The 26,031-nt window shown below is 37.6% G+C and overlaps 1 protein-coding gene, 1 long non-coding RNA gene and 1 pseudogene across 2 annotated transcripts; all 3 read right to left on the reverse strand.

Annotated features, from left to right (window-relative positions):
* Positions 1–1,075: 1,075 nt before the first annotated feature.
* Positions 1,076–2,193, reverse strand: LOC131956205 (hsp90 co-chaperone Cdc37-like; annotated as a pseudogene).
* Positions 2,194–10,643: 8,450 nt separating this feature from the next.
* Positions 10,644–14,516, reverse strand: LOC131956210 (uncharacterized). Its single transcript, XM_059320626.1, has 5 exons — positions 14,475–14,516; positions 13,797–13,855; positions 12,540–12,659; positions 12,208–12,386; positions 10,644–10,814 (listed from the first exon to the last, which is right to left on the reverse strand). Exons 3-5 carry the CDS (start codon positions 12,601–12,603, stop codon positions 10,644–10,646), a joined length of 414 nt encoding a protein of 137 aa, XP_059176609.1. The 5' UTR covers positions 12,604–12,659; positions 13,797–13,855; positions 14,475–14,516.
* Positions 14,517–17,869: 3,353 nt separating this feature from the next.
* LOC131956213 (uncharacterized) lies at positions 17,870–20,512 on the reverse strand. The gene is made up of 4 exons (XR_009388942.1): positions 20,376–20,512; positions 19,588–19,646; positions 18,768–18,887; positions 17,870–17,912 (listed from the first exon to the last, which is right to left on the reverse strand). It is a non-coding gene; the product is annotated as an uncharacterized LOC131956213 (long non-coding RNA).
* Between the last annotated feature and the right edge of the window lie 5,519 nt (positions 20,513–26,031).

The raw sequence follows: 26,031 nt of genomic DNA on the forward strand, positions 1-26,031 counted from the left end.
TTACCGTTACAGCGAGGTTGATGTAATTTCATATATAAGTATTTTATCAAAACCGTAGATTCGTATCAACTTTTGAGCGATTTCCGATAAACGGAAGTGGTACTTTTTCTACTTTGAATTTTTCAAAAGCCTATAACTTGAGTACTATTTCAGAAAGATAAATGCAATTTCACATGTGAGTAAAAGATTTAATTTTCTACCTTCTGTTAAATTTTTAGTAATTTCTGTTGAACTGAAGTAGTATTTTACGCTACTTCCGATTTCTCAAAAAACTTATGTAAATGTTTAAAGTACTAATAATATTGCACAGTAATATGCACTTTTTTATTTGGCGTTCACTTGGTGTGCAATTTTTTTGTCTACGAGATTTTATTCTATTTTTAAAACTTTAAGTATTTAAAATGCATTAAAAATCATGTCTATAGCCCGAATTCCCATCCCCTGTTGTTTTATATAAGAATATTTGAGAAAGTTTAGGGGAGATCACTCCCGGTTTATTTTGTGAAGTGGGAAGATAATTTTATTATTCTAAGATCTTTATAAACATGCCCTTGCAGACTGGCCTCAGTTTAAAATTATTTAATAAATAACGAACAATTAAATTAGTATTTTACAATTGTTGTTATTGTAAACTATTGGTCAATTTAATAGTACATGTAATGTGCCATTATTTACAAAATGAAATTAAACTCATTAAAAGTTAGATTGATGAGAAATAATACCTGAAAATTGTACACTATGCAATTTGATAAAAGACGATAATAAAAACAATTACAGAATTGCAGTTGCCCATCAATGTTTTGGTAACTAAATATTCAAAAGTTTTTAAGTACATTTCACAGAAAAGTGAACACTAATCACTATGGTTTTATTCTGCTATGTATATAAATCTTTAAATAGGTTTACGTTTTTTTTAAATAAACACTACTAAACCTGTTTACTTTTAGTGTAATGTGGTAATTCATACAGCCTGTGTTAATACTTGAAATAATAGAACAATTTATGATTATGCAACTGAAATACTGAACTGATAAACAACAGTAACTTATTCAAATATAAATTTAAAATAGCTCAATAGCAATGGCCAATATGACTTTTTTATTTAGCAGCAATACAAAATTTAATTTAAAAAATTCATTTGAACAGTTTTATAAAACAATGATAAAATAAGTTATTTGTTGACAAATTGCACCTTTTGATGGATAAAAAAACAAGTTAAACCAGAATACACGTTTAGAAATATACGAATTGTACAATTCGTTTTTTTTACGTTTTTTACGCTCTTCCTCTTCATATTCTTTAATGGCTTCTTCAATCCTTATTCTAGCCCTCTCCTAAATTCTTGACCTGAAAGCTTCAAGCTCATCATTAAAAGCATCAGTGTACTGTTTTTCTCCAAGTTTAATTCTGGAGAAGAAAGCCCCGACGCAACGGCGCGGATCAGTCTTTAGACATTTTGCCAGTTCCAAAATAAATTGCATGACAATGCATTGATGACTGACATGTTTCATGAGATCATGTTTCTCTTCCACCTCTAGATCAATACACCAGATAACAAGATAGTTGGCAGTCTCCTCACACACAAGGTAGTTGTGTTCTGTTAGACACTGCTTGCTGTCATCCCACTTCCGAAGCATGCCATACTTGCGGATTTCACTCTTATATTTTTTAGTAAATTCTTGCTGCTTGCTAATTTTCCTTCTTCTGAAAGTTCTTTCGGTGGTGGTGCTGCTTTATTTATCAGTGTTTTAGAATTTGCTTCTTTACAAATGGTGTCAATATTCAAAGGTGTCAATTTTTCTTCTTATTTTGAGTTCACCTTCCTTCTTTCTATATTCTTCTTCTTGTTTCCCTAGTTCTGAAAGTTCAATCTTGAGCTTTTGAAAATCAGATGATGGAGACTCCTCAGCCTCTTTTACTTTCCTTTTCATCTCTGCTATTCTTTGTTGATAACTTTGTTTATCTTGCTCAAACGTCTTTTTTTTCCTTTCTTTTTTTTTGCTCCTCCATTCTTTCAACTCTTGCTTGATGACGCTATCAGAATAAACTGGGTGTGTCGATATTTGGATGGGTATCATCTTCATCATCAGAGATCTCAATATGATCCCATTTGCTATAATTTATGGTAGATATTTTTAGGTTCAGATTTGATACATCTCTTCTCTCAACTTGACTACTTTGTAACCTTTTTCTTTTTTAATTCGAAGAATCGAAATTAACTATTTTAATATCGACCCTTATTTGAATATTTTTTTTATGAGATTTCCTTTATTTTGATAAAACAGTACAGGTACCGACTACAAAATTCTTACTAAACACACTTGTGATTTAACTTTTTTGTAAACAAACCTTCAGTTGAAACAAGTAATCCAGTCAAATTTATAAATTCTGATAAATTCAATAGTGCTGTTTAAAGTACAGTTCTTACTTCAACAGTACACTATGGCAACATAAAGAGGTAATTAGTAACCACAGAAAAAAAATCAGCATGACTTAAATCAGGTTTGATAACAAGGGGGGCATAAACATGCCTTTAGTTCAGTACCGAAATAATGATTATAATTTTAAAAAATGCAGGATTGCTCAATGTGAAGAACAAACAACATATTAAGTAGATTGTGAAAGTGTAGGATAGAATAAGATGAATGAAACAACCACAAGATACTTGCAACAAGGACAAATGACTTAACAAGAAACTAACCTAACCTAATATATATAAACCTGAAACTAATATTTATCATTTTTCAAATCACAAATCCATAATTGATTTACCAAGTGGATATTCAATTAAAGTAACTTAAATAAAAGACAATGTGTGATGTAACACTACAAAGTGGCAACAAGCTATAAAAAATATCCTTCCTGACCAAAAAGATAAAAAAAAATTCCCAATACTTATGGTTGAGCATTCTAACGTGGCATACTTTGATTTAAAATTAGATCTAACATTAACATTTTCCTGGCTACAACAAATCACAAATTAAAAACACCACATTTTGTGAATAGTAGAGTTCAAAGACAGCAACATATATCTATGTATATGAAATAGGCGGTCAACAAAATATTTACAATTATAAATCATGTCATCAAAATTGCACCTAATAAAATCCATTTTTACACATGTTCATAATTCACAACATTTGAAGAAGTTCTCAGCTTACTTCTCAGGTAAAACTTCATGTCCCAAGTTTCTTTTTATGCGACATATTTTTTTCTTAATAAGGTCTCGGCTATTCTTTAGGGTGGCATTCTCTGTTGCCAACCGGCAATTCTCATCTAGGGAGTCAATATACTGGATAAAAAAAATGAAATGCCAAATGTTAACCAAGCGTGTCCGAAGCTACCAATCAAACATAAATAATATCGCCTCGACTTCAATGCATGAAGTCAGACGTGAAGGCCTATGCTCTAAAATAATATCTAAAACTATTAAAATAGTTATAATAGTTTAATAACAAGTGTGAAAAACATACTTTTTTGTTTAAAGCAAAAAAAGCTTCGAGAAGTTCATTAACACATCTTTCTTCTTTTTCCTTGTTACACAAATCTGTTCAAATATAAAATGTATGTAATACAGGTTTGAAAATTAAGTGGGACAAAGCTTATATATTCCAGCTGATAAGTTCCTACTATATTTTTGTAATTTAGCGTATATATATATATATATATATATATATATATATATATATATATATATATATATATATATATATATATACATAGTTGCATACCCGTACTCCGACCTTCTTTTGGAATTTTTATGACATTTTCTCCAAAATTTGACTCTAAATCCATTTCTTTGTTTCTTGTTTTCTTTACTTTGCGAGCCCAGAGAAATAAACCACAGCCGATCAGCACCAGGTTTAGAAATACAGATACGTAAAAACATATCTCATAAATTTCATCTGAGGAAAACATAAAAGTCATAAAAGTCACTAAGTTAAATAAAGATTTCTATTAACTTAAAGAAAATGTATACACAATTTTTTTTTTAATTGTTTATTAATGGAACTATAATGTCATTTTTCGTACCATTTGTTTTCTCTTCTTGTGGGTTGCATGTTTTTTCTTCAGGTTTGTCGCTTGCTCCGACAGAATCCACCCATAATATTAAGAAAAAAAGTAACTTCACCAGCATCTAAAAAAACATATTGCTTATTAGTTAGGTCGTATTCGTTAAAAACACTACATTTTGGATTATAAGTACATAGTGTTATGGGTGTTGGGGAGTTATGAATTACGTTTGCTGGAGCAAATTGTTCTACCTGAAAGAAAATGAAAGCACAGAGAAATCGGGTTTTTAGGGGATAGTTTGGGACGGTAGGGAGCAGTGTTTCTTCCAGACTTTTTTCTCCGGGGGGGCACTTGAAATTTTTGTGGGGCGGTAGACTTTCTTCGGGGGGGGGGGGGGGGGCGGACACTGTTAAAAGTATATATTTTCTATATAAATTAGATAAATTTCATTTCGTTCGGGGGGGGGGGGGGGGCGGTAAAATTTTTTCGGGGGGTGGGGGGGGGGGGGGGGGGTGGGGGGCTTAGAAGAGATGCCTGAAAGAAACTAGGGAGCAGGGAATGCACCAAAAGACTGTCTGTTTAGAATGTATTTTAGAAGGGCGGGACAATGATTGTAATGTACATTTTAATTTTGTTAATAGAAGAAGTAGCATTCATCCAGTTCAATTACACCTACAACCCACCAGTCATCTTTTATTTTATTTTATATATATATATATTGTATATACATGTCTTGTCGCTGTTGCCTCGTGGTCCCTAAGGTCATGACCTCTGTGTGTATGAGTTTAGTTGGGTCACCGTAGCTCAGACATTCCCCGAGTTTATCCGAGCTATCAGTTGAGTTTGTCACGTCCTAAGTCCTTATGTCCTTCATTTAGCTATCAGTTGAGTTTGTAATGTTCTAAGTCCTTATGTCCTTCATTTTGCTATCAGTTGAGTTTGTAATGTTCTAAGTCCTTATGTCCTTCATTTAGCTATCAGTTGAGTTTGTCACGTCCTATGTCCTTTTGTCCTTCATTTAGCTATCAGTTGAGTTTGTCACGTCCTAAGTCCTTATGTCCTTCATTTAGCTATCAGTTGAGTTTGTCACGTCCTATGTCATTATGTCCTTCATTTAGCTATCAGTTGAGTTTGTTACGTACTAAGTCCTAATGTCCTTCATTTAGCTATCAGTTGAGGTTGCTATGTCCTATGTCATTATGTCCTTCATTTAGCTATCAGTTGAGTTTGTCATGTCGTAAGTCATTATGTCCTTCATTTAGCTATCAGTTGACTTTGTCATATCCTAAGTCCATATGTCCTTCATTTAGCTATCAGTTGAGTTTGTCACGTACTAAGTCCTTATGTCCTTTATTACCCTTCGCCACAGAATCGTTTTCGTCGTCTATGAGGTCATTACATTTTTGTTGTCGTTTTTTTTCGGGATATGTGTGGGAGGGGAAGGGGATCTTGTGAAGGTAGTTGTCAATGTTTAGTAATCCTCCCGGAGCAGGGGAAAGGTGGGGGGGGGGGGTCGGGTTATCTACTTTTTTCTACCTAGCCGTCAAGCTGTCACTCACCGTCTTGAGGTTAATGGGTGATTTGAGCCTGGTTGTTGTATAGAATTGAAGAGTGTGAAACATTTGGTGATTTGGGGCTGCTTGTTGTTAGATTTGCAGTGTGAAACATTTGGTCATTTGAGCCTGGTTGTTGTTAGATTTGCAGTGTGAAACATTTGGTCATTTGAGCCTGGTTGTTGTTAAATTTGCAGTGTGAAACATTTGGTCATTTGAGCTTGGTTGTTGTTAAATTTGCAGTGTGAAACATTTGGTGATTTGATCCTGGTTGTTGTATATAGAATTGAAGTGTGAAACATTTGGTGATTTGAGCCTGGTTGTTGTAAAGAATTGAAGAGTGTGAAACATTTGGTGATTTGAGCCTGGTTGTTGTATAGAATTGAAGAGTGTGAAACATTTGGTGATTTGAGCCTGGTTGTTGTGTAGAATTGAAGAGTGTGAAACATTTGGTGATTTGAGCCTGGTTGTTGTATAGAATTGAAGAGTGTGAAACATTTGGTGATTTGAGCCTGGTTGTTGTATAGAATTGAAGAGTGTGAAACATTTGGTGATTTGAGCCTGGTTGTTGTGTAGAATTGAAGAGTGTGAAACATTTGGTGATTTGAGCTTGGTTGTTGTATAGAATTGAAGAGTGTGAAACATTTGGTGATTTGAGCCTGGTTGTTGTATAGAATTGAAGAGTGTGAAACATTTGGTGATTTGAGCCTGGTTGTTGTATAGAATTGAAGAGTGTGAAACATTTGGTGATTTGAGCCTGGTTGTTGTATAGAATTGAAGAGTGTGAAACATTTGGTGATTTGAGCCTGGTTGTTGTATAGAATTGAAGAGTGTGAAACATTTGGTGATTTGAGCCTGGTTGTTGTATAGAATTGAAGAGTGTGAAACATTTGGTGATTTGAGCCTGGTTGTTGTATAGAATTGAAGAGTGTGAAACATTTGGTGATTTGAGCCTGGTTGTTGTGTAGAATTGAAGAGTGTGAAACATTTGGTGATTTGAGCCTGGTTGTTGTATAGAATTGAAGAGTGTGAAACATTTGGTGATTTGAGCCTGGTTGTTGTATAGAATTGAAGAGTGTGAAACATTTGGTGATTTGAGCCTGGTTGTTGTGTAGAATTGAAGAGTGTGAAACATTTGGTGATTTGAGCCTGGTTGTTGTATAGAATTGAAGAGTGTGAAACATTTGGTGATTTGAGCCTGGTTGTTGTATAGAATTGAAGAGTGTGAAACATTTGGTGATTTGAGCCTGGTTGTTGTATAGAATTGAAGAGTGTGAAACATTTGGTGATTTGAGCCTGGTTGTTGTATAGTATTGAAGAGTGTGAAACATTTGGTGATTTGAGCCTGGTTGTTGTATAGAATTGAAGAGTGTGAAACATTTGGTGATTTGAGCCTGGTTGTTGTATAGAATTGAAGAGTGTGAAACATTTGGTGATTTGAGCCTGGTTGTTGTATAGAATTGAAGAGTGTGAAACATTTGGTGATTTGAGCCTGGTTGTTGTATAGAATTGAAGAGTGTGAAACATTTGGTGATTTGAGCCTGGTTGTTGTATAGAATTGAAGAGTGTGAAACATTTGGTGATTTGAGCCTGGTTGTTGTATAGAATTGAAGAGTGTGAAACATTTGGTGATTTGAGCCTGGTTGTTGTATAGAATTGAAGAGTGTGAAACATTTGGTGATTTGAGCCTGGTTGTTGTATAGAATTGAAGAGTGTGAAACATTTGGTGATTTGAGCCTGGTTGTTGTATAGAATTGAAGAGTGTGAAACATTTGGTGATTTGAGCCTGGTTGTTGTATAGAATTGAAGAGTGTGAAACATTTGGTGATTTGAGCCTGGTTGTTGTATAGAATTGAAGAGTGTGAAACATTTGGTGATTTGAGCCTGGTTGTTGTATAGAATTGAAGAGTGTGAAACATTTGGTGATTTGAGCCTGGTTGTTGTATAGAATTGAAGAGTGTGAAACTGTTTTTTTTTGTTTTTTTTAATTGAATAAGAATCTTTAACTTAATTTTTATTTTTGGTCAAACATTTTTTTTTTTTTTTAAGAATAAAGAAATTTTTTATTTAACTTTTGGATCTATTTTCCATAAAACAAACTACTTCATATTTTACGGTGATAGGTTGGTAATAATTTACATAATGTCAAAGTAAAGAAATACAAATAAATTAATTTTTTTTTCGTCTATATAGATCTATTTTTTTTTTTTTTTTTTTTTTTTTGCCTGTCTTGTCTCCCCTACTATTCTCTTTATTTGCTTTATGTTTGTATTCTTTTTTCCTACATCCGAAAGTTGCATTGAGTGTGTCCATGTATTTAACTGGGTGGTTTTATATTTATGTTCAAAATTATGGTCGTGTTGCCTAGTCTTCGTCTAAGTGTTGCTTTAAAGATTGCGTCAATGTAGTTTTCAGTATAAATCTGACCTTTATGTTTTATCTTATTGCGGGTTATCCATATTGTGTGTCTGTATATTGCTGTTGCTATCAATTTATCATTGTCATCTGATCTATGATTTGTTTGTATTATGTTGTTGAGCGTAATGGCAATCTTTAGCGCTACTGTCTGTGTTGTTTTTTGTATTGTCCCTAGGGTTTGCATAACTTTTTGTAACGTTTTGCATTCCAGATATATATGTCGTTATGTTTCTTGTATCTTCTGTTTACATATTTGACATGTTGTATTGAAGTATGTGTCTATTATGTGGTTCCTGGTGTTTGGTGTTGTGTTGTAAATAAGTCTGTAGCCTACTTCTCTTTCTTTCTGTGTGATCTGTTTATTGTAGAGGTTTCTAAAGGTGGCGCTAATGTCTATAGTGAGTATTGAAATCTCTGGTCCATTTTATCCTGTTATGTAGAGGTACTAGTCTTATATTTTCTTTGTGTTTTCCCCTATAGTATTTCTGTCTGTTTTGAAGATGTTAAGGGCGTCCCTGTAAAAGCTACCTACATCTGTTCCTCCGTAATGTGGTGTCATATTGTTTGTCTTTAGAATGATGTTTATTCTATGTCCAATGTATTACCGTGTTAGTGGGTGGTAGTGTGGTTCTATTCTAATTCTGTCCAAATGTTTTAGTCTGAAAGCATTGATTTTCGTGTTAATGTCGTGTAATCCTATTCCCCCCGTTTTGTTTCTTATGTATGAGGGTTTGATGGCAAATGTTTCTGATTGTGTTTTTGAAAATGAACTCCCTAATATTTTTGATAGTTTTTTTTTTAATTTAGCAGACATTGTGTTGTTTGTGGCTAAAAATGATTTTGGGTATGATGTACCTATTAACTAAAGCTGCCCGGGAGAATATCAAGGTGTTGTAATTTTTATAATTGTTTAGTTTGTGCGTAATTTTTCCCGTAAGTTTTGTCCACGTTACATTGTCTTCTTTCTTTGGGTCATCAGTATATGTTATGCCGTACAGTTTTAGTTTGTCAGTCACTGTAATTGGCATGTTTAATTTGTTTTCCCAGTCCATTTACCTACTCCCTTTATTTTTTTTATTTTTCTGTATTTATTCTACCCCCACTATCTCTCCCAAAGTATATAAAAGTGTCTATAAATGTTTTAATTTCTTTTTCTGTCTGAGGTAAGAAAGTTGTGTATGCAAGTATTTTCCTATGTATTGTTTTGGGGATCTGTAATCCTTTAATGAATTTGTTCTTCCAAATAAATTCTAATAATGATTCTATGCTAAGTATATACAATAGTGGGGATAGTGGACATCCTCGCCTAACTGATTTCTCGATTTGTATTGGGTTGGTAAGGGTGTTGTTTATAATTAGATGACTTTGTGCATTATTGTATAATGTTGTGATCCAGGTTTTAAAATAGGACCCTAATTTGTATGCGTCTATTGTTTTTATTAGCCATGTGTTCTCTACTCTATCAAAGGCTTTTTGTTGGTCTACACTTAATATTGCTAACTGCGTGTTTTTCTGCTTACTGTAGTGTATATTGTCCCTCATCAAATGGGTGTGATTTTGTATGTTCCAACCCGTATCTAAAAATACCTCGTGCATCGGGGCGCTCACGTGTCGATGTACTACTGTGTAGAACAGCACCAAGGGCATTAGCGTCCAAAGGTTGTACAAGTATGAGAAGCCGAGACCCGTGCCGAAGATGTAGCAGCCGAAGGTCAGACCTGTCTTGGACTTTACATAGCTGTCTTCTGGTGATACCTTCACTGATACGGCCAGCCACTCGCGTATCTCGTGCCGGCTGTACTTACTTCTCCTGTTATACGAACAATGTACACGTACGCATACACGTACACGTACATCTACGCATACACGTACACGTACACGTACACGTACACGTACACGTACACGTACACGTACACGTACACGTACACGTACACGTACACGTACACGTACACGTACACGTACACGTACACGTACACGTACACGTACACGTACACGTACACGTACACGTACACGTACACGTACACGTACACGTACACGTACACGTACACGTACACGTACACGTACACATAAATCAAAGTGCGCTCTGTCCGGTACAACATTAAAGTCTACATCATAGAGCGCTCTGCTTGGCGTTGAAATATCACTTTATGTTTATATTGCTACTTCAGTTACAACGCCTGCTTCCACCCCTTACCATGTTTACATATATATACACACACACACACACACACATATATATATATATATATATATATATATATATATATATATATATATATATATATATATATATATATATATATATATATATATATATATATATATATTTGTACCAGAGGAATAAAACGAAGAATTCTATCATCGATCCAAACTTGAGACCGCAGAACGTCCCAGCTCTGATTGGTAAGTTGCACCACGTAAGGAAAAGTACAGGAGTCTGGGTATGTGCTGACCACACCATCACTTCATATACTGAGGTCAGGAAACATGAACTCTACTTCAGCTGCCCTATTGATCGTTTGGTTTGAAAGTGGAACGTTTGTTGTTTTTTTAGAAAAAGCCAAAATTTGAAGTTGAACTTTTTTTGTAATATGATCCTGCCTCAGCTTTAGTCAGTACCTGTCCTAATTTGTAGAAAAATGACTATATCAAATTGTCTTACGCTATGAGGTAGGAGCTGATGTGTAGGGCGGGGGGTACGAGGACACAGAGGGAGGGGCCGTAGGTGTGGCTGGCCAGCTGATGGTCCATGTCGACTGAGTCCATGACGAAGGTCATCTGGATGGGCTGGCTGCTGGTGATGACGGCTAGCTCGCTGCTTCTGTCGATCTGAGGACAAGGTGACATGTCATGTGTGGTCAGTCTGGTGATGACGGCTAGCTCGCTGCTTCTGTCGATCTGAGGACAAGGTGACATGTCATGTGTGGTCAGTTTGGTGATGACGGCTAGCTCGCTGCTTCTGTCGATCTGAGGATAAGATGACATGTCATGTGTGGTCAGTCTGGTGATGACAGGGTGACATGTCATGTATGGTCAGTCTGGTGATGACAGAGTGACATGTCATGTATGGTCAGTCTGGTGATGACGGCTAGCTCGCTGCTTCTGTCGATCTGAGGATAAGATGACATGTCATGTGTGGTCAGTCTGGTGATGACAGGGTGACATGTCATGTATGGTCAGTCTGGTGATGACAGAGTGACATGTCATGTATGGTCAATCTGGTGATGACAGGATGACATGTCATGTATAGTAAGTCTGATGACAAGATGATATGTCATGTATGGTCAGTCTGATGATGACAGGGTGATATACATGTATGGTCAGTCTGGTGATGACAGGGTGACATGTCATGTATGGCCAGTTTGGTGGTGAAAGGTGATATGTATAGAAAGTCTGGTGACAAGGTGACATGTCATATATGGTCAGTCTGGTGACAAGGTGATATGTTATGTATGATCAGTCTGGTGACAAGGTGATATGTCATGTATGGTCAGTCTGGTGATGTATGGTCAGTATGTTGCCACTATGACATGTGATGTATGTTTATTCTGGTGACAGGGTGATAGTTCATAATCCGCCCTAGCTTAATCTCAGGTACTATCAGTGTGGTGACATAGCATCGTGGCATGCGTTGTGATTGTGATGAAGATGTCATGTCATATTGTCTCAGTGTGGTGACATTACATGAATGTCGTGTCATCTAAGCGAGGCTTCAAAACAGCACGTCACGTTGAAATTTTTCATTTAAAAGGCCAGTAATATTATTGTTTGGTATCCAAGTATTTTTTTTCGGATTAATTCAAAGTTAGCATCGAAGTCTGGTGTTCTCGCTACAAATTTAACAAGGATCAGGTTTAAAACGCAGTATAAGGAGTAAGAGTTAGGGATAGGGTCATCGATTACAGCATCAGAGATTCTAATTCTTCCTGGAGTTTAAGTGAAGTGAAAAGCCTTTTAATCCCTAACTCATTCGCTAACTAGCTTGAAACACCCAGGCAACTCGGCAAGCTGCTTTTTAATAATTAACCCACAATACCAACATAAAATTAGATTTTATTTCTACCCTTATATAATAAACCTGTTACGTCCTTGCCATGGCTCATGAATAACCTCCAACTTGAACAGATATCATGTCTAGCCCCCAAAAACTAGCATTAACCTAAACGTATATAGCGGTACGGCTAACCCAAGAGAGCGATTTAAAAAAAAAAAAACAACTCACAACCCTCCATTCGTGCTGCTTCAGAACGAAGGTCAAGGCCACGTCCTCCAGCCTCCACTCGACCTTGACCTGCGTGTTATCCTTCGAGGCGATGATGCAGTACTGGACGAGATCGAACCTCCCGAAGGTGCTGAGTGTGACGTATTCGATGCCCAACTTCTTCAAGGGAAACAGCATTTCTGGAAGAAAGGTTCAGGAATTACAGTAAACACGCTGTTTATTCGTCATCCCCCTTTTCTGGGGTTTTGTGCATCACACTAAAACTATAACTTTTGTCCACTCTAAAACTGTAACTTTTGTCCACCACTCTAAAACTGTAACTTTTTCATTACCTGCCAGTACATTCCGGCTGAGGTTGACCTTGACCGCTGTGCCTTGTGCCGGCATGGAGGTCATGGACCAACAATTGCCGGATATGACACCAACCGGTCGTTTTGACGTCACTAACACGCCTGAAAGACATTGGTCAATACGATTACACAGACCTGTCTATTAAGGTCACAAAATTAAATAATTACATAGTAGGAGAGTGGTGACATCTATCCGAAAACATATTCGTGTTGAGTAGTGGTGGGGTTCAGTTCCCACACCAGATGGTGACACCTTCCAAATATCACACCAGGTGGTGACACCTTCAGTTACCACACCAGGTGGTGACACCTTCCAGTTATCACACCAGGTGGTGACACCTTCAGTTACCTCACCAGGTGGTGACACCTTCAGTTATCACACCAGGTGGTGACACCTTCAGTTACCTCACCAGGTGGTGACACCTTCAGTTATCACACCAGGTGGTGACACCTTCAGTTACCTCACCAGGTGGTGACACCTTCAGTTATCATACCAGGTGGTGACACCTTCAGTTACCACACCAGGTGGTGACACCTTCCAAATATCACACCAGGTGGTGACACCTTTAGTTACCACACCAGGTGGTGACACCTTCAGTTACCACACCAGGTGGTGACACCTTCCAAATATCACACCAGGTGGTGACACCTTTAGTTACCACACCAGGTGGTGACACCTTCAGTTACCACACCAGGTGGTGACACATTCAGTTACCACACCAGGTGGTGACACCTTCAGTTACCACACCAGGTGGTGACACCTTCAGTTACCACACCGGGTGACACCTGCCCATGTGACGTCACCACTGGGGTCTAAACAGTTGCAGTTGTTAGTTAAAAGCCAGTTTGTCTAAAAATAGATCCACCGCAGTACCGTTTGATGTGTGGTTTTACTGATGGTTTTATTTAGTTTCACCATCATCTTTTTCCGTAGATGCCCAAGACAAATGGGGGGAGATGTTTAGCTCTCCACCGCTAGGCCAGGCCGTCCCTTTTAGTGATTTTTATTAACTGCACCAAGAATGTGGAATCTGTTCAGTCAGGAATCATACGCTGAACGTCAAGGAAAGCAAAGACGATTGATATATATTCTTGATTGCTATAATGAGCAATATAGGAAGGAGGGGTAGACCTATATGCTAATATTTTATAACACTGGTTTACGTTAATAATCAAATGTCATTTTTTATTGATGTGAAGTCATACAACTGATATTTCAATTATTTATCAATACAGTACCTAACAAGTTTCCTGAGCTCTCCTTGGCATAGCAAAAGTCGAAAGCAACACTGGATTCGCTAGAAATTATATATATATATATATATATATATATATATATATATATATATATATATATATATATATATATAATTTTTTTTATATTTTTTAAAATTTATTTATTTATATATACGCGTACACGTCAACGTTCACGTACACGTACACGTACACGTACACATAAATCAAAGTGCGCTCTGTCCGGTACAACATTAAAGTCTTCATCATTGAGCGCTCTGCCTGGCACAACATATATATATATATATATATATATATATATATATATATATATATATATATATATATATATATATATATATATATATATATTTGTACCAGAGGAATAAAACGAAGAATTCTATCATCGATCCAAACTTAAGACCGCAGAACTTCCCAGCTCTGATTGGTAAGTTGAACCTCGTAAAGGAAAGTACAGGATGCTGGGTATGTGCTGATCACACCATCACTTCATATACTGAGGTCAAGAACCATGAACTCTACTTCAGCTGCCCTATTGATCGTTTGATTTTTTTAGAAAAAGCCAAAATTTCAAGTTGAACTTTTTTGTAATTTGATCCTGCCTCAGCTTTAGTCAGTACCTGTCCTAGTTTGTAGAAAAATGACAAGATCAAATTGGCTTACGCTATGAGGTAGGAGCTGATGTGTAGGGCGGGGGGTACGAGGACACAGAGGGAGGGGCCGTAGGTGTGGCTGGCCAGCTGATGGTCCATGTCGACTGAGTCCATGACGAAGGTCACCTGGATGGGCTGGCTGCTGGTGATGACGGCTAGCTCGCTGCGTCTGTCGATCTGTGGACAAGGTGACATGTCATGTGTGGTCAGTTTGGTGATGACGGCTAGCTCGCTGCTTCTGTCGATCTGAGGATAAGGTGACATGTCATGTATGTTTAGTTTGGTGATTACAGTGTGATATGTCATGTATGGTCATTCTTGTAATGACAAGGGTGATATGTCATGTATGGTCAGTCTGGTGATGACGGCTAGCTCGCTGCTTCTGTCGATCTGAGGATAAGGTGACATGTCATGTGTGGTCAGTCTGGTGATGACAGTGTGATATGTCATGTATGGTCATTCTTGTAATGACAAGGGTGATATGTCATGTATGGTCAGTCTGGTGATGACGGCTAGCTCGCTGCTTCTGTCGATCTGAGGATAAGGTGACATGTCATGTGTGGTCAGTCTGGTGATGACAGAGTGATATGTCATGTATGGTAAGTCTGATGACAAGGGGATATGTCATGTATGGACAGTCTGGTGATGACAGTGTGATATGTCATGTATGGTCATTCTTGTAATGACAAGGGTGATATGTCATGTATGGTCAGTCTGGTGATGACGGCTAGCTCGCTGCTTCTGTCGATCTGAGAATAAGGTGACATGTCATGTATGGTCAGTTTGGTGATGACAGGGTGATATGTCATGTATGGTCAGTCTGGTGATGACGGCTAGCTCGCTGCTTCTGTCGATCTGAGGATAAGGTGACATGTCATGTGTGGTCAGTCTGGTGATGACAGGGTGATATGTCATGTATGGTAAGTCTGATGACAAGGTGATATGTCATGTATGGTCAGTCTGGTGACAAGGTGATATGACATGTATGGTCAGTCTGGTGATGACAGGGTAACATGTCATATATGGTCAGTCTGGTGACAAGGTGATATGTCATGTATGGTCAATCTGATGATGACAGGGTGATATGTCATGTATGGTCAGTCTGATGATGACAGTGTGACATGTCATATATGGTCAGTCTGGTGACAAGGTGATATGTCATGTATGGCCAGTCTGATGATGACAGTGTGACATGTCATATATGGTCAGTCTGGTGACAAGGTAATATGTCATGTATGGTCAGTCTGGTGACAAGGTGATATGACAGGTATGGTCAGTATGGTGATGACAGGGTGACATGTCATGTATAGTAAGTCTGGTGACAGGGTAATATGTCATGTATGGACAGTCTGGTGACTAATATGTCATGTATGGTCAGTCTGATGACAAGGTGATATGTCATGTATGGTCAGTCTGGTGATGACAGAGTGACATGTCCTGTTTGGCCAGTCTGATTATGACACGGTGAGATTTCATGTATAGTAAGTCTGATGACAAGGTGATATGTCATGTATGGCCAGTCTAATGATGACAGGGTAACATGTCATGTATAGTTAGTCTGGTGACAAGGTGATATGTCATTTATGGTCAGTCTGATGATGACAGGGTGGCATGTCGTGTATGGTCAGTATGGTGCCAGAATGACATGTCATGTATGTTTATTCTGGTGACAGGTTGATGGTTCATAATCCGCCCTAGCTTAATCTCAGGTACTGTCAGTGTGATGACATAGCATCGTGGCATGTGTTGTGATTGTGATGAAAGATGTCACGTCATATTGTCTCAGTGTGGTGACATAGCATCGTGGCATGCGTTGTGATTGTGATGAAAGATGTCATGTCATATTGTCTCAGTGTGGTGACATAGCATCGTGGCATGCGTTGTGATTGTGATGAAAGATGTCATGTCATATTGTCTCAGTTTGGTGACATAGCATCGTGGCATGCGTTGTGATTGTGATGAAAGATGTCATGTCATATTGTCTCAGTGTGGTGACATAGCATCGTGGCATGCGTTGTGATTGTGATGAAAGATGTCATGTCATATTGTTTCAGTGTGGTGACATAGCATCGTGGCATGCGTTGTGATTGTGATGAAAGATGTCATGTCATATTGTCTCAGTTTGTTGACATAGCATCGTGGCATGCGTTGTGATTGTGATGATGTCATGTCATATTGTCTCAGTGTGGTGACATAACATCGTGGCATGCGTTGTGATTGTGATGAAAGATGTCATGTCATATTGTCTCAGTGTGGTGACATAGCATCGTGGCATGCGTTGTGATTGTGATGAAAGATGTCATGTCATATTGTCTCAGTGTGGTGACATAGCATCGTGGCATGCGTTGTGATTGTGATGAAAGATGTCATGTCATATTGTCTCAGTGTGGTGACATAGCATCGTGGCATGCGTTGTGATTGTGATGAAAGATGTCATGTCATATTGTCTCAGTGTGGTGACATAGCATCGTGGCATGCGTTGTGATTGTGATGAAAGATGTCATGTCATATTGTCTCAGTGTGGTGACATTACATGAATGTCGTGTCATCTAAGCGAGGCTTCAAAACAGCAGGTCACGTTTAAATTTTTCATGTAAAAGGCCAGTAATATTATTGTTTGGTATCCAAGTATTTTTTTTTCGGATTAATTCAAAGTTAGCATCGAAGTCTGGTGTTATCGACTGTAACAAGGATCAGGTTTAAAATGTAGTGTAAGGAGTAATAGTTAGGGATAGGGCAGGGGTCGGCAACCTGCGGCTCGCGAGCCGCATGCGGCTCTTTTGATATCAAGATGCGGCTCTCCAGCTCCTTGAACAAATACTAATAATCTTAATAAAAAAAAAATATTTGAAATAAAAAAAATGTTGGTGGCTCTTTAAAACCAGGGAAATTTTGAAAATTGTAACTTTTGGCTCTTCCGCTTCAAAAGGTTGCCGAACCCTGGGATAGGGTCATCGATTACAGCATCAGAGATTCCAATTCTTCCTGGAGTTTAGGAGAAGTGAAAAGCCTTTTAATCCCTAACTCATTAGCTAACAAGCTTGAAACACCCAGGCAACTCGGCAAGCTGCTTTTTCATAATTAACCCACAACACCAACATAAAATTAGAATTTTTTTCTACCCTTATATTCTAAACCTGCTACGTCCTTGCCATAGCTCATGAATAACCTCAAACTTGAACAGATATCATGTCTAGCCCCCAAAAACTAGCATTAACCTAAACGTATAAAGCGGTACGGCTAACCCAAGAGAGCGATTTAAAAAAAAAACAACTCACAAGCCTCCATTCGTGCTGCTTCAGAACGAAGGTCAAGGCCACGTCCTCCAGCCTCCACTCGACCTTGACCTGCGTGTTTTCCTTCGAGGCGATGATGCAGTACTGGACGAGGTCGAACCTCCCGAAGGTGACGTATTCGATGCCCAACTTCTTCAAGGGAAACAGCATTTCTGGAAGAAAGGTTCAGGAATTACAGTAAACACGCTGTTTATTCGTCATCCCCCTTTTCTAGGGTTTTGTGCATCACACTAAAACTATAACTTTTGTCCACAATAAAACTGCAACTTTTGTCCACTACACTAAAACTGTAACTTTTGTCCATCACACTTAAACTGTAACTTTTGTCCACCACACTAAAACTGTAACTTTTGTCCACCACACTAAAACTGTAACTTTTGTCCACCACACTAAAACTGTAACTTTTGTCCACCACACTAAAACTGTAACTTTTGTCCATCACACTAAAACTGTAACTTTTGTCCACCACACTAAAACTGTAACTTTTGTCCACCACACTAAAACTGTAACTTTTGTCCATCACACTAAAACTGTAACTTTTGTCCACCACACTAAAACTGTAACTTTTGTCCACCACACTAAAACTGTAACTTTTGTCCATCACACTAAAACTGTAACTTTTGTCCACCACACTAAAACTGTAACTTTTGTCCACCACACTAAAACTGTAACTTTTGTCCACCACACTAAAACTGTAACTTTTGTCCACCACACTAAAACTGTAACTTTTGTCCACCACACTAAAACTGTAACTTTTGTCCACCACACTAAAACTGTAACTTTTGTCCACCACACTAAAACTGTAACTTTTGTCCATCACACTAAAACTGTAACTTTTGTCCACCACACTAAAACTGTAACTTTTGTCCACCACACTAAAACTGTAACTTTTGTCCATCACACTAAAACTGTAACTTTTGTCCACCACACTAAAACTGTAACTTTTGTCCACCACACTAAAACTGTAACTTTTGTCCATCACACTAAAACTGTAACTTTTTCATTACCTGCCAGTACATTCCGGCTGAGGTTGACCTTGACCGCTGTGTCTTGTACCGGCATGGAGGTCATGGACCAACAATTGCCGGATACGACACCAACCGGTCGTTTTGACGTCACTAAAACGCCTGAAAGACATTGGTCAATACGATTACACAGACCTGTCTATTAAGGTCACAAGATTAAATAATTACATAGTAGGAGAGTGACATCTATCCGAAAACGTATTCGTGTTGAGTGGTGGTGGGGTGACATCTTCAGTTACCACACCAGGTGGTGACACCTTTAGTTACCACACCAGGTGGTGAAACCTTCCAGTTACCACACCAGGTGGTAACACCTTCAGTTACCACACCGGGTGACACCCGCCCATGTGACGTCACCACTCGGGTCTAAACAGTTGCAGTTGTGAGTTAAGCCAGTTTGTCTAAAAATAGATCCACCGCAGTACCGTTTGATGTGTGGTTTTACTGATGGTTTTATTTAGTTTCACCATCATCTTTTTCTGTTGGTGCCCAAGACATATGGGGCAGATGTTTAGCTCTCTACCGCTAGGCCACACCGCCCCTTCTATTGACTATTATTAACTGCACCAAGAATGTGGAATCTGTTCAGTCAGGAATCATACGCTGAACGTCAAGGAAAGCAAAGACGATTGATATATATTCTTGATTGCTATAATGAGCAATATAGGAAGGAGGGGTAGACCTATATGCTAATATTTTATAACACTGGTTTACGTTAATAATCAAATGTCATTTTTTATTGATGTGAAGTCATACATCAATATTAAACAACTGATATTTCAATTATTTATCAATACAGTACCTAACAAGTTTCCTGAGCTCTCCTTGGCATAGCAAAAGTCGAAAGCAACACTGGATTCGCTAGAAATTATATATATATATATATATATATATATATATATATATATATATATATATATATATATATATATATATATATAATTTTTTTTATATTTTTTAAAATTTATTTATTTATATATACACGTACACGTCAACGTTCACGTACACGTACACGTACACGTACACATAAATCAAAGTGCGCTCTGTCCGGTACAACATTAAAGTCTACATCATAGAGCGCTCTGCCTGGCACAACATATATATTTATATATATATATATATATATATATATATATATATATATATATATATATATATATATATATATATATATATATATATGCACACACACACACACACACACACACATATATATATATATATATATATATATATATATATATATATATATATATATATATATATATATATATATATTTGTACCAGAGGAATAAAACGAAGAATTCTATCATCGATCCAAACTTAAGACCGCAGAACTTCCCAGCTCTGATTGGTAAGTTGAACCTCGTAAAGGAAAGTACAGGATGCTGGGTATGTGCTGACCACACCATCACTTCATATACTGAGGTCAAGAACCATGAACTCTACTTCAGCTGCCCTATTGATCGTTTGATTTTTTTAGAAAAAGCCAAAATTTCAAGTTGAACTTTTTTGTAATTTGATCCTGCCTCAGCTTTAGTCAGTACCTGTCCTAGTTTGTAGAAAAATGACAAGATCAAATTGGCTTACGCTATGAGGTAGGAGCTGATGTGTAGGGCGGGGGGTACGAGGACACAGAGGGAGGGGCCGTAGGTGTGGCTGGCCAGCTGATGGTCCATGTCGACCGAGTCCATGACGAAGGTCACCTGGATGGGGTGGCTGCTGGTGATGACCGCTAGCTCGCTGCTTCTGTCGATCTGAGGACAAGGTGACATGTCATGTGTGGTCAGTCTGGTGATGACAGGGTGATATGTCATGTATGGTCAGTCTTGTAATGACAAGGTGATATGTCATGTATGGTCAGTCTAATGATTACAGGGTGATATGTCATGTATGGTCAGTTTATTGATGACAGGATGATATGTCATGAGGACAGTTTGGTGACAGGTTGATTTGTCATGTATGGTCAGTCTGGTGATGACAAGGTGATATGTCATGTATGGTCAGTCTGGTGACAAGGTGATACATCATGTATGGTCAGTCTGGTGACAAGGTGATATGTCATGTATGGTCAGTTTGGTGAGGACAGGGTGACATGTCATGTATGGTCAGTCTGGTGACAAGGTGATATGTCATGTATGGTCAGTCTGGTGAGGATAGGGTGACATGTCATGTATGGTCAGTTTGGTGAGGACAGGGTGACATGTCAGGTATGGTCAGTTTGAGGACAAGGTGATATGTCATGTATGGTCAGTTTGGTGAGGACAGGGTGACATGTCAGGTATGGTCAGTTTGGTGAGGACAGGGTGACATGTCAGGTATGGTCAGTTTGAGGACAAGGTGATATGTCATGTATGGTCAGTCTGGTAACAAGGTGATATGTCATGTATGGTCAGTCTGGTGAGGATAGGGTGACATGTCATGTATGGTCAGTCTGGTGACAAAGTAATAGTCAGTCTGGTGACAAAGTAATATGTCATATATGGTCAGTATGGTGATGACAGAGTGACATGTCGTGTATGGTCAGTATGGTGCCAGTATGACATGTCATGTATGTTTATTCTGTTGACAGGGTGATAGTTCATAATCCGCCCTAGCTTAATCTCAGGTACTCTCAGTGTGACATAGAATATTGGCATGCGTTGGGATTGTGATGAAAGATGTCATGTCATATTGTCTCAGTGTTGTGACATAGCATCGTGGCATGCGTTGGGATTGTGATGAAAGATGTCATGTCATATTGTCGAAGTGTGGTGACATAACACTGTGGCATTCGTTGTGATTGTGATAAAAGATGTCATGTCATATTGTCTCAGTGTGGTGACATAGCATCGTGGCATGCGTTGTGATTGTGAAGAAAGATGTCATGTCATATTGTCTCAGTGTGGTGACATAGCATTGTGGCATGCGTTGTGATTGTGATGAAGATGTCATGTCATCTTGTCTCAGTGTGGTGACATAGCATCGTGGCATGCGTTGTGATTGTGATGAAGATGTCATGTCATCTTGTCTCAGTGTGGTGACAGTACATGAATGTCGTGTCATCTAAGCGAGGCTTCAAACGTCACGTTTAGATTTTTCGTGTAAAGTGCCAGTAGACAATATCGTTTTGTATCCAAGTTTCGTTTTTTTTTTGGATTAATTCAAAGTAACAAGGATCAGGTTTAAAACGTAGTGTAAGGAGTAAGAGTTAGGGCTAGGGTCGTCGATTACTGCATCAGATTCTAATTCTTCCTGGAGTTTAAGAGAAGTGAAAAGCCTTTTAATCCCTAACTCATTAGCTAACAAGCTTGAAACACCCAGGCAACACGGCAAGCTGCTTTTTCATAACTAACCCACAACATCAACATAAAATTAGATTTTATTTCTACCATAATATACTAAACCTGCTACGTCCTTGCCATAGCTCATGAATAACCTCCAACTTGAATAGATATCAAGTCTAGCCCCCAAAGACTAGCATTAACCTAAACGTATAAAGCGGTACGGGTAACCCAAGAGAGCAATTTTTAAAAAAAAAACAACTCACAAGCCTCCATTCGTGCTTCTTCATCACGAAGGTCAAGGCCACGTCCTTCAGCTTCCACTCGATCTTGACCTGCGTGTTTTCCTTCGAGGCGATGCTGTAGTACTGGCCAAGGTCGAACCTCCCGAAGGTGCTGAGTGTGACGTATTCGGTGCCCAACTTCTCCAAGGGAAACAGCATTTCTGGAAGAAGGGTTCAAGAATTACAGTAAACACGCTGTTTATTCGTCATCCCCTTTTTCTGTGGTTTTATCCATCACACTAAAACTGTAACTTTTGTCCACCACACTAAAACTGTAACTTTTGTCCACCACACTAAAACTGTAACTTTTGTCCATCACACTTAAACTGTAACTTTTGTCTATCACACTAAAACTGGATCTTTTGTCCATCACACTAAAACTGTAACTTTTGTCCACTACACTAAAACTGTAACTTTTGTCCACTACACTTAAACTGTAACTTTTGTCCATCACACTAAAACTGTAACTTTTGTCCACCACACTAAAACTGTAACTCTTGTCCACCACACTAAAACAGTAACTTTTGTCCATCACACTAAAACTGTAACTTTTGTCCACCACACTAAAACTGTAACTTTTGTCCACCACACTAAAACAGTAACTTTTGTCCACATCAAAACTCTAACTTTTGTCCATCACACTTAAACTGTAACTTTTATCCATCACACTAAAACTGTAACTTTTGTCCATCACACTAAAACTGTAACTTTTGTCCACTACACTTAAACTGTAACTTTTGTTCATCACTCTAAAACTGTACCTTTTGTCCATCACACTAAAACTGTTACTTTTGTCCATCACTCTAAAACTGTAACTTTTGTCCATCACACTAAAACTGTAACTTTTGTCCACTACACTTAAACTGGAACTTTTGTCCATCACTCTAAACTTTTGTCCACCACACTAAAACTGTAACTTTTGTCCATACTAAAACTGTAACTTTTGTCCACACTAATACTGTAACTTTTGTTCACACTAAAACTGTAACTTTTGTCCACTACACTTAAACTGTAACTTTTGTCCATCACACTAAAACTGTAACTTTTGTCCACCACACTAAAACTGTAACTTTTGTCCACCACACTAAAACTGTAACTTTTGTCCACCACACGAAAACTGTAACTTTTGTGCATCACAGTCAAACTGTACCTTTTGTCCATCACACTAAAACTGTAACTTTTGTCCATACTAAAACTGTAACTTTTGTCCACACTAATACTGTAACTTTTGTTCACACTAAAACTGTAACTTTTATCCATCACACTAAAACTAACTTTTGTCCAACACTCTAAAACTGTACCTTTTGTCCATCACACTAAAACTGTAATTTTTGTCCATACTAAAACTGTAACTTTTGACCACACTTAAACTGTAACTTTTTTCCATCACACTAAAACTGTAACTTTTGTCCATCACACTAAAACTGTAACTTTTGTCCATCACACTAAAACTGTAACTTTTGTCCACTACACTTAAACTGTAACTTTTGTCCATCACTCTAAACTTTTGTCCACCACACTAAAACTGTAACTTTTGTCCATACTAAAACTGTAACTTTTGTCCACACTAATACTGTAACTTTTGTTCACACTAAAACTGTTACTTTTGTCCATCACACTTAAACTGTAACTTTTGTCCATCAAATTAAAACTGTAACTTTTGTCCATCACACTTAAACTGTAACTTTTGTCCATCACACTAAAACAGTAACTTTTGACCACACTTAAACTGTAACTTTTGTCCATCGTACTAAAACTAACTTTTGTCCACCACACTAAAACTGTAACTTTTGTCCATCACACTAAAACTGTAACTTTTATCCATCACACTTAAACTGTAACTTTTGTCCATCACTCTAAACTTTTGTCCACCACATAAAAACTGTAACTTTTGTCCACCACACTAAAACTGTAACTTTTGTCCACCACACTAAAACTGTAACTTTTGTCCACCACATTAAAACTGTAACTTTTGTCCACCACACTAAAACTGTAACTTTTGTCCATCACACTAAAATTGCAACCTTTGTCCATACTGAAACTGTAACTTTTGTGCATCACAGTCAAACTGTAACTTTTGTCCATCACACTAAAACTAACTTTTGTCCAACACTCTAAAACTGTACCTTTTGTCCATCACACTAAAACTGTAACTTTTGTCCATATTAAAACTGTAACTTTTGTCCACACTAATACTGTAACTTTTGTTCACACTAAAACTGTAACTTTTGTCCATCACACTAAAACTGTTACTTTTGTCCATCACACTAAAACTGTTACTTTTGTCCATCACACTAAAACTGTTACTTTTGTCCATCACTCTAAAACTGTAACTTTTGTCCATCACACTAAAACTGTAACTTTTGTCCACTACACTTAAACTGTAACTTTTGTCCATCACTCTAAACTTTTGTCCACCACACTAAAACTGTAACTTTTGTCCATACTAAAACTGTAACTTTTGTCCACACTAATACTGTAACTTTTGTTCACACTAAAACTGTAACTTTTGTCCACTACACTTAAACTGTAACTTATGTCCATCACACTAAAACTGTAACTTTTGTCCACCACACTAAAACTGTAACTTTTGTCCACCACACTAAAACAGTAACTTTTGTCCAGAAAACTGTAACTTTTGTCCACTACACTAAAACTGTAACTTTAGTCCACCACACTAAAACTGTAACTTTTGTCCATCACACTAAAACTGTAACTTTTGTCCATCACACTTAAACTGTAACTTTTGTCCATCACTCTAAACTTTTGTCCACCACACTAAAACTGTAACTTTTGTCCACCACACTAAAACTGTAATTTTTGTCCATCACACTAAAACTGCAACTTTTGTCCATACTAAAACTGTAACTTTTGTCCACATCAAAACTCTAACTTTTGTGCATCACTGTCAAATTGTAACTATTGTCCATCACACTAAAACTAACTTTTGTCCACCACTCTAAAACTGTAACTTTTGTCAATCACACTAAAACTGTAACTTTTGTCCATCACTCTAAAACTGTAACTTTTGTTCACACTAAAACTAACTTTTGTCCACCACTATAAAACTGTAACTTTTGTCCATCACACTAAAACTGTAACTTTTGTCCACACTAAAACTGTAACTTTTGTCCATCACACTAAAAGTGTAACTTTTGTCCACCACACTAAAACTGTAGCTTTTGTCCACCACACTAAAACTGTAACATTTGTCCACACTAAAACTGTAACTTTTGTCCACCACACTAAAACTGTAACTTTTGTCCACTACACTAAACCTATAACTTTTGTCCATCACATTAAAACTGTAACTTTTATCCACACTAAATCTGTAACTTTTGTCCATCACACTAAAACTGTAACTTTTGTCCACCACACAAAAACTGTAACTTTTGTCCATCACACTAAAACTGTAACTTTTGTCCACACTAAAACTGCAACTTTTGTCCATCACACTAAAACTGTAACTTTTGTCCATCACACTAAAACTGTAACTTTGTCCATCACTCTAAAACTGTATCTTTTGTCCAAACTAAAACTGTAACTTTTGTCCACCACACTAAAACTGTACCTTTTGTCCATCACACTAAAACTGTAACTTTTGTCCACACTAAAATTGTAACATTTGTCCACACTAAAACTGTAACTTTTGTCCATCACACTAAAACTGTAACTTTTGTCCACTACACTAAAACTATA

The sequence above is a fragment of the Physella acuta genome, unplaced genomic scaffold (assembly GCF_028476545.2).
Source record: "Physella acuta isolate Inbredline_101_S28 unplaced genomic scaffold, ASM2847654v3 ptg001134l, whole genome shotgun sequence".
NCBI lineage: Eukaryota > Metazoa > Mollusca > Gastropoda > Physidae > Physella > Physella acuta.